The 14,823-nt window shown below is 36.0% G+C and overlaps 1 protein-coding gene across 2 annotated transcripts in view; it reads right to left on the reverse strand.

The window, feature by feature from the left end:
* LOC104264621 (adhesion G protein-coupled receptor A3-like) overlaps nucleotides 1–14,823 on the reverse strand; it is a 285,940-nt gene that overhangs the window by 39,694 nt on the left and 231,423 nt on the right. For both annotated transcript variants that reach the window (XM_059821160.1, XM_059821161.1), the window contains 4 exons: nucleotides 11,983–12,190; nucleotides 10,835–11,043; nucleotides 1,781–1,908; nucleotides 717–840 (listed from right to left, as the gene is read on the reverse strand). In XM_059821160.1, the coding sequence (XP_059677143.1) occupies nucleotides 717–840; nucleotides 1,781–1,908; nucleotides 10,835–11,043; nucleotides 11,983–12,190 (669 nt within the window). The remainder of the gene's footprint in view (nucleotides 1–716; nucleotides 841–1,780; nucleotides 1,909–10,834; nucleotides 11,044–11,982; nucleotides 12,191–14,823) is intronic.

The raw sequence follows: 14,823 nt of genomic DNA on the forward strand, positions 1-14,823 counted from the left end.
CCCTTATCAGGCATTACAGAAGATGACTGAAATGCCTCTCTTTACGCACTGTACAGACTCAGGCTCTATATTTAGAGCAGCTGAAGCCATGCCCTCTCTGTGCATCTCATGGCACTATATCCCTGGAAAGGATGAAGCAAGAGATGTGAAATAGTCCAGCAGTGCAAACAGGGGTCCATGAATCGCAAGTGTACTGGTCTGCTTTGTCTCCTTAGCTTGAGTTGTAATTAAAAGACATAATCATACTATAAACACCAAGCTGCCCAAGTATATATCTAGGGATCGCCCAGTGAAGCCAGGGCCACCCTCAGGCAAATGGTATATATATATTACAAAAGAGCAGCAGTAACTTTAGTTCCACACATTCAATCCAAAGATCAGAAAGGACATTAGAAGTATTTTGGAATCATACTTTTCAACTATACTGTAGAACAGAGAAATACTATGATTTTCAGGGATTATTTTAAAACAAGGAAATCTGAGCTGCAGAGAAGTTAATGCATTGGTCAGCCTATCACAGAAACTCAGGTGACAACCAAACACTGAACATCCCCAGTGCTGGCCTTTAAACAACATGCTTATAATGATGACTTATTTTGAAGAACTTAAGATCCAGGAACAATATATGAAAAGAAAGAGAACTATCAATATTATGTTAAAAGATACAGTTTCAGGTTTTCATGCTATTAGTAAGAATTACTAAGGCAGATACTTACAGCTTGACATATAATTGGATATTTAATGCGATTGATTCCACCAGCAAAAACAGCAAATGTAAGAGCAGTATGGAAACAAAAGTTGAGAAGCATGTGCCATCCTTTTCTACTTATTCGGATTGTGCTGTTGAAAAATAACATTTTAAAATGAAAACCCAACAATGTCTACATGAAAATTATGCTTTGGAAAAAATGCTTAATATGATAGAATTACATTCTCTGATTCTTGAATACCTACTTAGCAATCTACCTATAGGAGAGAGTCTGATTTATACAGCATTGAAATAAACGGTAAAAAGGTAAAATCAACGGTAAAAATTGTAAAGAGTCTACTGCAAGGATCTACTAACTTAAGATTTCCTACAACAAATTAAGCATATGAAGTAGAGTAATAAAAGCAAAAGGCTTATTGCGTGGCTTCAGATATGCAGAACTTTAACAAGACATGTCTAAAGGATTAAATGGAAGCTGAAGATCAGAAGTCATTGCATTAAGTTCACTTGATTAATATTTAGCAGCTTCTACAGTACAACACATTCCTACTCTTTTAAATTGCTAATGGTCTTTAACAGAAGAATGTAGTTAAAATGGCATTTATATAAATCTTTCATATAAAGGAAAACACAAGTTTTCTAAAACCAAGAAGATTTAGAAGTCAAAGAAAGTTTCTTTTATCCAATGATAGTTACCAAGTCTTTCAACCAAACTTCGTCTTAGAAGCCAATACCGCCAGTGTAGCTGTCCGAAGTGCTGCTCTTTGTCTGCAATTTGCCAGACAGCAATTTGATAGTGATCATGGTTTTATATTCAATTGTCAAGTTAGAAATCTTAGGAACAGTGTGTAGACCATCTGGACATACGTCTCAGGAAACATACAGCTTGAGAAAGGTTGACATAACCTTTTTTTTTTATTTATTTCTCTGGTGTAAATCACATTGCTGATATTACTATCCAACAGTAATTCAGATCATTTTAATTTATCTTTTCAGTGAGGGTTAGAAAAATTGAAGTACCTCAGCATAATGCTGACCATTTAACACAAGTGCTTAAAAGTGAATTCTTACCTGTGGTGAACAATGTAGGTGATAATGGAAGCAAACAGGCACAACAACATAACTGCAGTACATGCGTATACCACAGGGTGCAGAAACTCCCCTGGGTACTGGGGGAAAGACAGCACTGTCTTAAAATCCTATGGAGAAAGCAAAATGATTTAACATTGTTAGGCATGTGTGAAACTCTGAGACTTCATTTCAACATGTCCTGTCGTTTCTAGCTGTTCCCCTTCAAGAGCAGGAAAATAAGATGATGAACTTTTTATGTAGATATAGTTCATGAATTTACAATAACATCAGACTGCTCTTTCCTCATCTGCATACACTTTGCAAGACAGAAATTAACCTTTTTGTACAAGCAGACATATCCTAATTAAAAAAAAGTTCTGAAAAAATACAGAGAATATTAAATCTTCAGGCATTAGCAATATCTGTTCCTTCTGATAACATGAACTTTATGTTTGTATTTTACTAGGATATTAAGTACAAAATATCAAATTACCATAAAGGTCTCTAAATGGCATATACCTGGCTGCAGAAGAACCACTCAAAGAAACAAAAGCCATGAGAATACACCCCAAATATCATCTGACTTGCTCCTATATTAAAATATAATTCCCAGTCGATACACCTCCTCTGACCCAGTGACCTTCACACTTAGTTGCAAATACTCACTACCTGCATCAATTCAAAAGCAGCTCAACAGCTATATTAACAGCAGAGTAAAGATGCATGCATTCCTTTTGGATCTGCTAGTGCCTGCTGACACAATTCTTCATGAAAAACATAATGAAAAACTATTAATATCTTTGTGAAATTAACCATATCAAATTCCCATTCTAAATTACTGGATCTCACAAGTAAGAAATAATAAGAAAGCTAAATCTTCAGGTGTGATGGATGGAAAGCAAAAGGAGCCCATTACAGAAAATGGTATGTCTTCAAACTATCTGAATTAAACCAAACATTAGAGGTTCACTGTAATACATTAAGCCACATCCGTTTGTGGCACTACTTTTCTGCAAACAAGTACTATAAATTAGACACATAAACTATTAACTGAGTGCAAACAAAGTGTTGTCTACATGCCAGTTTCCATGTGCAGTGGCACTAACTGTGCACACAAAAATGAATATACATCCCAGCACAGAAAAAGCTAAAATCTGAAAAAGTACTGAATATGACAATCCAGCAAACTCTAACACTGAAAATACTGGCATACGTTTATAAGAGTTATTTCTTATTTGTCAGTTTTAGGTTCCCCTGGAAGAAGATTCAATACATTATTTTCCTGAGGTGAAATCTCCCTTTCGGAGGCTGGGACTGTAATGCTAATACATTTTTTTAATTGCATTTGCATGCGGAGAACTGATTTCCAGCACCATTATTTATGTATATGAACTCTTATACTGCCTCCTAACATCTCTTGCTACTCTTCCCTTAACTACAAGTGGAATAGAAGAGGAAAAGAGCTCTGTGTTTTGATGTGGTAGCTTTTTAACATGACAGACCTATGCTTTTGAGGCCTTCTCTTGATTTTGTTTTTTTTAGTGTGCATGAATATACATTCAGGATACACTGAATTCACAAATTTCAAATAATACTTTAAAAGTCTATTGGCTCAGAACTGCCACTGAATCTCCACTCAAACACCCTTTTTTTGACCATCTTTTCTCCCATGTTTTTATTTACATCATCTCCCCATTAATTCTTTTACCGAGTGAATTTCTTGAGGTACGCTATTATTTACCAGAAATGTTCAGTACAATTTTGGCTTATATTATTAGAGTAGTAATGTAAATACTGGACAATTTAAGTAGAAATACTCTGCTGAAAATGATAAAATATTTACTTCTAGCTCTTACTGATATAATAATATTTTGGTATACCATTAGTACACTTTGTCATAATTTTATGTGTAGACTTGCTTCAGTTCTGTGCATTAAGAAAACTATTACTGTAACTAATATAGTAGTAACAATGCAGTTATTTAAAGAAATAAATATCTTGGATTTTTCTGAAAAAAATACTCTGAAAAGTGAACAAAGTTGTGAAAAAGGAAACACAGTGGAGTTACGCATTTATGTAGCAACAAATGAAAGTGATTTTATTTGAGGTGGCATCATTTAATGTACTAAAGAACTAGCTTTTAATAGTGTAAATGCAAGGATCAACCAATCACTATGTTTGAACATCAGTATAAAAGCAAATGCCATATGTCCTACAGGAATACAGCCATTTTGCCTGCGGAAGGATCAAGAATAATCAGCATCTTAAAGTTAATTCCATTTTAAAATATTTGTTTTTATTGTTATATCTTTTCTAATCTTGTACAGTAAATAAGTGGTAAAACTTTTGAGCACCATAATGCATTATTGACAGTGTAGAATATCCTTTTTAAGAGTTTCGTATATTGAAAACTGATTTCATTATAGATCTATAATAAATTTACCTTGTCTGCTTTTTGATGATAATTAAACCTTATTGATCTGTCAACCTCCCCTGAGTAATCCTCTGGGGAAGACAGCATGCAGAAAACAAAGTGTTTTTTTTCACGCTGTAAGCAAAGAAGCTTAATTGTATGTCACATTTTAAAAAGGTAGGTATCATTTTATTTCCTAGAGGGGATTCAAATGATCATGATATTGAAAAATGGCAGGAATATCTACAGGAAAATGAATACACACAGGACTTTGACCATTACAAACTGCTGTCTACAATTACAAGGCCAGTAAAATGTTATCTAATGAGAAATTGTCATTCATTCACTCTCATAAGGAGGTGTGAAACCATCTTCTTTCAGCTGTAAATGCCACCGTAATATATAAGGCACAACAGAAACTAGTGATGGAAATCAGTGACAGAATAGACTTTTTATCAGCTATTTCATCCAACAATCAGAATTATGAAAACATCAGAGTGCAAATGGGACTGTTTCATTTTTAGTCGAGACTTCATTCCAAAAATCGACTGAAACAGACAGTCAACACTGAACAGTTAAAACTCAATATGAAAGTATAAAGAGGTATAGACAAATTGCATACCAAAGGCAGCCCTGAGACATCTAATACCAGATGCTGAGAAAGCTGAGGGGAAGATACAGTGAACTAATACTAAAAATGTGGTACTTTCACAAAATCACAGCTGCTAAAAACAATCTAGTTTGTGTTGTAAATTTTTGTAATCCATCTACTTATATTGGTAAATTAAACATTTATTTTTAATATATTGTTTGTAATAGTATGACTTTAGAAAGTATAGTCTAACTGGTTTCTGTGTTTAAAGCAGGACACCCGAAATTGTGTTCCCCAAGGAAGCGGCATGCAAGTGCCACAGAAACTTAGAAACACAAGTGCATTTGAACAATCAGTTATGGTAAGATTTAGATTCCTATTTGTATTTAGATTCCTCCTACTTAAGCAAAATAAAACTGAAAAATTAGGTTCCAAATATTAGGATGTTTAGGAGCACCAGAATATGGAAATTATCCATAGAGTTGGGCTCTATGGAGAGCTGAAAACACTGCAATGCATATTGAGTGGACCAGTTGATGTGCTGGAGGGCAGGACTACCATTTGGCAAGATCTCAACAGGGTGGAAAAAATGGGCTTACAGGAACCTCATGAAGTTCAATGAAGAGAAATAAAAAGCTTCCTGTCTCTGGGACAGAGTAACCCTGACAGCAGTACAGGCTGGAGGACAACTGACTGGAAAGAAGCTTTGCAGAAAAGGATCAGAGGGTCCTGGTGGACAATAAACTGAAAGCAAGCCAGTGGTGAGCCCTTGTGACACATAAGGTGAACCACATGTTGGGTCATATTAGCAAAAGTGCTGGCAGCAGACTGAGGGAAGTGATTATTGCCTTCTATTCACCAATTCTGAGAACAAATCTTTTGACTAGTGTGTCCAGTTTGGGGCACTTCAGTATAAGAAAGACATTGACAAATTGGAAGGAGTCCGGTAGAAGGCACCAAGACAATAAGATGGCTCAAGACCTAGATTCTAGGTCTTTAACTTACATCTCCTATCTCCCAAGAGTTGCCCATTTTACTGAGCGCCTTTATAGTCTGGATCCCTTTACCCTCTGGTTGAAGCTGCACCACCAAGAGTGTAAGATCCATTAAGCCAACAGAAAGCAAGAGCAAATAGAAAGAAAGAGCTTGAGCCAGAGGCTTGATTTGTTATAAAGCAAGTGCATTTTGAAGGAGACAAGCCTGGATTTTTATCCCCAGTACCAAGCCAGTTTATGCATTTTACAGAGCAAAAAACACATGTTATTAAGTGTAATTTAATAAAAAGTAGATGTAATCCAAGGAGAAAGGAATAAAAGTGAGATCTTGTTCTTATGAGTAGTCTAACTCCAAGGCTTTGGAGATTGGTGCATTCAGGAACATTCTGCAAAAAAGCAACCTTTTCTGGGAAGCTGGACTCAATACCATCCATATGGGCTAAGCATTCTCTGTTAGGTGAGCAGTATATGCCAGCTGAGGACTTAGGTGAAGAGCATGTGCCTCTTTGCCAGGCCTCTGGATGACAGCAGAGCTTAGAAATCTAGCTATTCACGCTGGGAAGCATCCATGCACATGCAGAGGAATCTAATTCCAGGGAATTTTGCAGTTCCTACTACACCAAATATTAATTTCGCAGATAGCAGGTAAAACTTTCTGGATCATTTTCATGGTCCTTGGTGCTTAAACTCTGCTAAAGTCTATTCTGTAGGTGTAAAAGTAGGTGTTCAAACACACACAAAAAAGAAAAGTTCATTCTTAAACCTCTCTTTATAAGCAGCCTGTTTTGTCAAAGTACTGAACCACATTTCCACAGCCTGTTGTGAGAAAACCCTGTGTTCTCTATGGGGAAAATGTCAAATACTGTAATTATGTCAACCTTCTAATTGACATTTCTGTAATACTTCCCCGACTCGTGAATTAACTTCTCAAAAGCCTTAGACAGGCTGTTAAATTTGGAGAAGACCTGAAACGTGGAAGTTTAGAAGACTGTTTTCAGAATTGAACTTAATGAATAGGCCTAAGAAATTCTGCAATTGTCTCCAGTCACACTGAAAATATTGAAAACATAGCTTTTGTGGTACTGTGATCCTACCAATTTGAAAAGACTTAAAAGATTCAGGGAATGCTTGTAAAACAACAGCAGGATCCTGTTAACTCAGCATGATTCGTTCATAGTATCTTGCCTCTCCCCAATTTCTCATTCACACAGTTTTCCAAGGTTTGCTTCCAGAATAGTTTCAAATTTGCTGGTTTTGTCAGCTCATCTCCTCAGCCCTAATTATCTCAAATAGCCATCCACTGAATGTATGCTACTTTTGCAAATAATGACTCCTTACACTCACAAAGAAAAAAAAATCCAACAAAAACCCCACCTATGGTTTTTTTAATAATGAGATACACTGTGACAAAACACGAAAGGAGTTGTTTATGATTTTATGTTCATTTAACCTATCTTCAGGATTACAATGAAAAATGCTAACAATATTTATTAATCCATTTTATGTTAATTGAGAAGTAGCTTACTTAGATTTAAGAATTTTACTAGTGTTTATTTGGCAGATTTAAGGAAATTACTATTGACAAAGCAGTCTGAGGGGGAAAAGGAAATGCTGTATACAATTACAGTAATATCCATCACTATTGAATTGCCATTCTGTTCTAAGAAAATGAAAGGAGGAACAAAGGACAACATATGTCAAAACACATTCAGCAAATTTTGAAATTCAATGTTAGTGTTGGATATTTTTGTTATCTCCTGAAGAGTTTTTACTCATACTATGGCTACAGGGCACTAGATTGGTCATAACATATACAAATATTGTCTTGAAAAATTAAAATATTGCTATAAAGCTCAGTTCACAAAAGAGCACAAATACGGAGTATTTATAGAACAAATACTTTTAATTAGATATACCAAAGCTTCAGAATATATAAGTTCATAATTTGACGCTAAAATAGAAAGTCATATTGCAGAGGTTCATCGTTCAAGACCCTAGAGGGCTTTGGCCACCTTCAAAAGAAGCTAGAGTGTGACTGTCTCTCTCTCTCCTACAGGTAACAGAAGAAAAGACAAAATAGGGGACTTGTCTAAACACACAGTATATGAAGGGAAAGGCAAGAATATAACTCAGGAGTTCAGTTCACTCTCACCCCTAGGACACACCATTCAAAAGCTGATCAAAAAAAGATAATACACCACTATGTCTGACACTGCTATTTTACTTCCATCCACTGGCCCAACCCAGAGCAAAGTGAATGCATGAGAGCAGTGTGAGGGAAGGAGCTTCTACCTCCTTTCCAACCCAACCTCCAAACTGTACTCTCTCTCTCTCATTGACTTCATTTGAACAACTGTCACAGAGAGAAATGAAATGTCTCTACATGAACCCTCTCACCCGAAGTATGCTCATGCTTATTAACTGTCAATCACAGTTGATAAATCCTTGATTATTGCCTTTCTAAAAAAGGACTCTATGAAATCTTTATTTTAACCCTTTTACAGTTCATAGGCAGAAAAAACTTTGATAAAAGCAGTTCAGGGAACATTGTCTTACTATTTAAAAAGATGGCAAATCAGAATATGTGCTGTACTAGCTATAAAATGGACAGTTGGATTAACTGAGGCTTCTATTTCATCTTGTTCCACAGCAGGATATACATCATTCTGATGGTAATGTAAACCTTCATCACTGTTGCTTTATTGCTGCTCTTCAGTTTACAGATGCTACTTTAGTTTTCTGCTATTACCCCAAAACATAATAATCAGTTATGAATTTTTATTGTTTCATAGATTAGAGAATTATAGATTAATAACATGTATCATGATATTGTAGATAATTTCATTGGCTACATACTATATGCTAGCTATTTTGAATTTGCTGTCAGTTTGTTAGTATTTTAAAATATATTAGGCACTCAGGTGTGAATTAAGAAGATGCAAATAGGCACTTTATATTGTTCATATTATAAATTAATAACTAAGCAGAACAATGAAGCATTTTTTTTTATTTCTGGTATGAGAATTGAACTGCCCAGAAAAACATAGTTTCTATCAAATAAAACAATCCCTGACTTTATGCCATAAAATACTGATTAAGAAATAACACTTGAATGAAAATAATTGCACATAATGAAGCTTTTTTCAAAGTTTTCCAATAGCTGTTTAGAAAGACAGCTGTTGGAAGACATATTTGTGTGTGTGTATATATATTAAAGTGACTTAAGGTCAGGCATCTTTTTTCTTAAAAGTGACTGCAATATATAAGCTAAAGAATGTATCACATTATTTGTTACCATATCAATTGCAAAGCAAGGGTGAGTCTAAGATTCTGTTTTCTTGTCTTGCACAGATAAAAACGGACATGCATACAGGAAAAAAACGAAAGTTGAATTACCATAACAAAACAAACACAAGACCTAAAACAGAATTACATACCAGATGCAAAAGCTGCAGTGAAAGGTGCCTCAGTTGCCTTTACGGTTGTAGAAAACCCAATCTGCTACATCTTATCAGAGATAAGCGTGTGTTTGGCTTTACAAACAAAAAATTAATAGTAGCCCTTATGTCAGTATACGATTTTTGCAAACAAAATGAAACCATGAAATTGGTTGTTTGCAAGCAATTCGTTAACATTTAATAACTACCCAAAGTTTAAGAAGAACAGGCTGAACCCAAGCAGTTGAAGGAGGAGGAAGCCATTTTGGGTGTGGCAGCTGCAAAGTCAACAGGTGCTTTCTTTAATGAATTTAGAAGAACGTGCTCAAAGCAAAATTATGTTTCACAGTTGGGGAAACAAGCGGCTAGGGGAAAAAAGGGAACTCATAGAAGCTGCAGAAAATGAGGTATGTTTGATGTCGTCAAATCTTAGGAACGGCTCTTAAATTCTGAACAATTCTGGAACGGATGAAAAAATGTTCAAGTAACTCTGAGGGAAGTCAGTTCTTACAAAGTGGACGATAATATCCGCATTTAACTCGTGGGTGCCACAGCCTTGTGCTATGATTGGCTGCCATCTGGGCTCCATCTGACAGCAGCAGATTGGTATTCTCTGCACACGTCCTCGCAATTCCTGTCGCCTATGTTTGCTGTCCCTTACACATATACACAATACATTATTTACTCAACTGTAAACATTTCTGTAATGTACACAAGCAGCATCTACAGTGCAATCATGCACCAGCATTCAGGGTCAATCTGGTATTAAGAGTACACATCTGGCTAATCTTTCTACAACTGGTTTATAATAAATATTTTTAACAGTGCAAACATTTTCTCACTGATATATGTTAGAAACCTCTCATTTTTTGTTTGCTTTCCTTTATTCCCTGAATAATAACAGGTCATTAATTCACGCATAATATTTTTGCTTTCATGAAGGTAACTTTCTGTTAAGCTGGATAGTTAAATAACTGCAATGGAACTGTAAGTGTGACTAAGAACAGACCAAAGCAGGCTGATGTGTTAGCGCTGCACAGAAATATTTCTCTTCACAAACAGCAATTTCATAAGAAGGCTATCAGCATTGGTATACAAACTAAAACTCCTACAGGATCTATAAGGACAACACTGTCCTCACTTAAAAGAGCAGAAGATGTTATTCCTCTCCATTTATTAAATGATTCAACATTGCGGTATGCCTGCAACTAATTAGTATGATCAACACAGTGCAGGGCAGGAACAAAAGCAGACCAGCCTCTGAGATGTGCTGATGTAAAAGCACACAGGAGTATGCATTTTTAAACCCTGTCCTATAATTTATAACCATTACATACTAATCGTTCCTTGATGGAACTTTCATTTGTAAGACTGAATTTAATGTCATTTCTGATTAGGCCTGTCTCTGGATACTAAAACCGACCACCAGGTTTATTCACTTACTAGCAGTTAAATAACTTACTTTCTTTAAGACTGCCTTATACTAAACATTACAGAAAACAGAAGGTCAGTTGCTGACAAGTAAGAATGATACAGATGCATGTAAAAAGAGCATATATGTATGGCAAAAGAGAGAGAGAGAGAAATACAGGTATATTTGCTAAGTCATATACTTACCATTAGCACTGCAAAGTTACTGAAGTGTGTACTCTGAATGGTGGTAATATTGCCTGCAGAACTAATTATGTGGCACCCTTCTCCCCACCAGCCTCCATGTCCATCTAGAAGGTCAAAATCCCAGAAGGCTGCAATGGGGTCTATACCCTGTGCAAAGTGCCTCAACCCTATAGTAAGAGGGCTGGTGAGGTTTCCAAAACTGCACCCATCTGCAAAAGCAACAAACTGAATCAGAGAGATGGAGTGGAAAACCCTTTATTGATGAACGCTATGTAAAGAGATCAGATACACTAAGCTATGGGGGAAAAAAGCAATAGACATATACTCTTAATGGTCAAAGTCAAAGGTAGTGCTCACATTCAGGAAAGTTTGCAATAGTGTAAATAAATCCGAACATTTCAGTCCCATAATGTGTCCAAATGATCTAATCATCCTTCACAAAGCAGATTCTTTTTTGTTTCAGATTCTTCAGTTACAACCAGTGTTACACTATTGCCCGTGTAGCTGCAGAAACGGCTCAGTTTCCTGGTATGATTAATAGCTGAGACAATTCTGCACTTTGAAAGTCACATTTAAACATTTTAAAAATGTTAATAGAAATGAGAACATTATTCAGTATCAAATAAAATTAGTAAAATTGCCTGGGTGAATAATTAATCAAAATAATGACTCACTAGCATGTACAATATATCACACTTAGACAAAAGCCTTTAACAACACCTGTTTTACGTCCATCGTATCAGAAAGTATACTGGTGAGTATTGATACATGCAACAGGGCACTACTCCCACTCCAAAAGCCTTATTTTTATCAGTGTCTAGGACATTAACATTGCAATTTTCATTGTAAAGAGTAAAACAAGGTTCTTTCCGATAGCACCATGCTTTAAGAAACAAGCATCTGTAACAACACTGTCAACAAACAGTCGTCCAAAATTTGCATTCTAGTCATACAGCAAGTGCACTTCTTTATTTGCAGGATAATTTGAATAAAGTCATGGAGATAGGAACAAATGCAAACATTTGTACTAAAGAAAGAGACTGTTTCCAGCCTCTCAGCACACTGTATACTCTACTCCTCTATTCTCTACACAATCAAATATACCGTAGCTTTTAGATTAAAGGAAATAATGCATAACAACTCCTCACCTATTTTAGCAAAAACAGCTGGTGTGGCAACCGTCCTACGTTTCCCATCATCTGCAAGATTTGATGAGTTTCCTGTGCTAGGAAAGAGTTTTCCATTCCGAAAGACAATAAACTGTAGCTTGCAAGTGGAGTTATCAACAGATTGCCAGGCTGAAGACTGAGAGAAGACAGACTGTGGCAAATGAACTGAAGCTACTGCTACAGCATTCTGTACAACGAGAAAAAAAAAGAAACATTTAAAATGCAAATCACAACAGGGTTGCTTTCATGATGTTTTAAACTCCTGCACAAGAAATGTATGCTGCCTTCCTTTTCCAATAGACTGGAAGCAACCAAAGAAGCACGAGCTGTAACCATGGGAATAGGATTGGTACAGTGCATATTAAAAGGGAAAACGTTTTGATTGAATGTGAGAGTCTATATGGTCAAGCTCCCTGCTGCAGAGGTGAGAATGGTTCTTACCGTGCCTGCTAGAGGGTCCATCAACACTGCAGATCTGATTTAAAGAGACAACCTCTACCAGGTTTTCTCCTTCACTTAAAACAGAATCGGACAACTTACATTAAAACATTTCTCCAAAAGGGTACTTAAAGTGTATAAAAATAATTTTATTAATAAAAAAAATTACATCATCAGAGAACTGCAAGTGCAGTAAACAACACATTTTATGAATATGTTTTTCTTGCTTCATATAAGAAAAATCAGTTAACTGTGTTTTAGTAATGCAGGATTAAAAATATTACAAGCACTAATACAACAGAAGAAAACAAGACGGCACTAGGAGAAAATGAATGAAGACTGTCAGATCACTGTAATGGCTTTGAATTGTGAGTGTGTTATACACCCTTTTACAAGCAGATAATTCCCTTACAGCAGAGCTATAAAATACACCAAACATTATGTTCTGAGGACTTCACTCATCAAGCATTTTTTTCTGGCCAAAATAGCAAACTAATCATTAAAGGCTGAGATATTTACAAGAAAAAACAAATGATGAGCAATGGGAAAATAAAGAGGGAGTCTGTCCTGAGCCTTGAAGTGAAAAGTGTATGTATTTAAAAACAAACAAAGTACAAAATGTTCTAATTTGCATTTCCCCCAAGGGCAAAGTATAGCTTCTGTGCACATAATTTACATAGATTATCACACAGTTTACTCATAGCACATGTGCGCTACCTCTTCGAGAAGTAAAACAGTAATCTTCACAATCACGTAAACAAACATGATGCTAATATATGTCCATGTGCTGGGAGAAGTACACACGTGAGAGATAAAAGGTACAACAGAAATCAGCAAACTGAAATGAATATGAGAAGCATCTAGTGACCTCACGATAAATGTGGGACAAAAACATGAGTAGTCTGTGATGTCACTGAGATGCTTAAATAAACAATTAAAGGCTTCTGTACAGTTTTCTCTTTATTACCATGTATATTTTGGAAAAGTTTTGTGATTTTAACAATAAAAACCCCCAAAATTCCTTTTTTTAAATAAGTATTCAATCTAGGTGATGCCACATTAAAAGTACTCAGGAAAAACAGAGCAAATAGCAACAGGACATTGCCACATTAGATTTTAAAATTACTATGAAGGCTTTAATTGGAATTAACTGAGCTAAACGTCAAACACTCTTCCTTCCTTAGATTGTTTCCACTGCCTAATTCATTAAAGCTGTCATAATCGGCTTTATCTCACACTTCTAAAAATGAAAAATTTTAGTCTATGATATCCCAAAGTATCTGTATATGCTGAACCTCTGATGATACCATTTCGGCCACAAAATTGTTATCAATAAGTATGTACAGAAATTTTTAGAAGTGTCATTTGTCAAACCCCAGATCACTGTTGAGGACTTATCTGGAGATGTAGAGGACTGTAAGAGAAGTTACAGTGTGATCAACTTTATATTTATATTGGATTTTTATTACTATTCTGTGGTGGAAAAAGCAACAACAATGACATATTAAATTACACTAATTACTTATTATACACAAAAATAGAAAGCTAGAAGCATCTGAATAAGCTTATGATAATGAAACCAAGAGCTAAAGGCACTGGGATAAGCAACAATGTGCTATGACTTGACAAAAGCAGTCCTACACAAGCCAGAGAAAACAAGAGGTTTATAGCACTTTTGCTAAGAGGGGAAATTGCCTAATTCATTGTGGTTCTCTAATTTCTTCTCCATTGGGACTTACTGATATCAATGGGAAAAAGTAATAGTGTAGACAGACCTTGGCTGTGAGACTGGGGAGGCGCAGAGAAGGGGCTGCACATATCTGAAGCACAGAGAGCTGGCGTGCAGGTCTGATGACAGGTTGCACAAAAGGGCAAAAACCAAGGTGATGTCTATGCCTCACCTCCTCACTGTCGCCCTGTCTCTGCCCACACAGAGACCCTTCACTATGTAGCATAAAAGAAAGGAACCTGACCATGGTGCCCCAAGTCTTACCCACAGAATACAGCTTCACCTCACAGAGGCAAAGTCAAACACAGTGAAGAAAAGCTGTACACAGCCTACAGATGGATTTAGTGCGGACTGGCCGCACTCCTCGGGCTGACTGAGCAAATCTCACACACGCAGCAACACAACATCAAATTACTCACATGACAAAAAGACGTATTTACAGAAAATGATTTCATCATTAGACTTCAGGAGAGTGTTTTTCCCTATTTGTCTCCTCAAAACGTACCAAGAATATGAACACCCTTAACAATAACTATTTAGTAATCCTTGTGAAATAATGTCTACAGTCACTTCCTTGGATACAGTTTAATTGTGAATACTGTCCTACTTATACCTGTTATTTCAAACAATTTCTTTTGAGTGCAGGCAGTCTG

Source organism: Gavia stellata, chromosome 9 (assembly GCF_030936135.1).
Source record: "Gavia stellata isolate bGavSte3 chromosome 9, bGavSte3.hap2, whole genome shotgun sequence".
Lineage (NCBI taxonomy): Eukaryota > Metazoa > Chordata > Aves > Gaviiformes > Gaviidae > Gavia > Gavia stellata.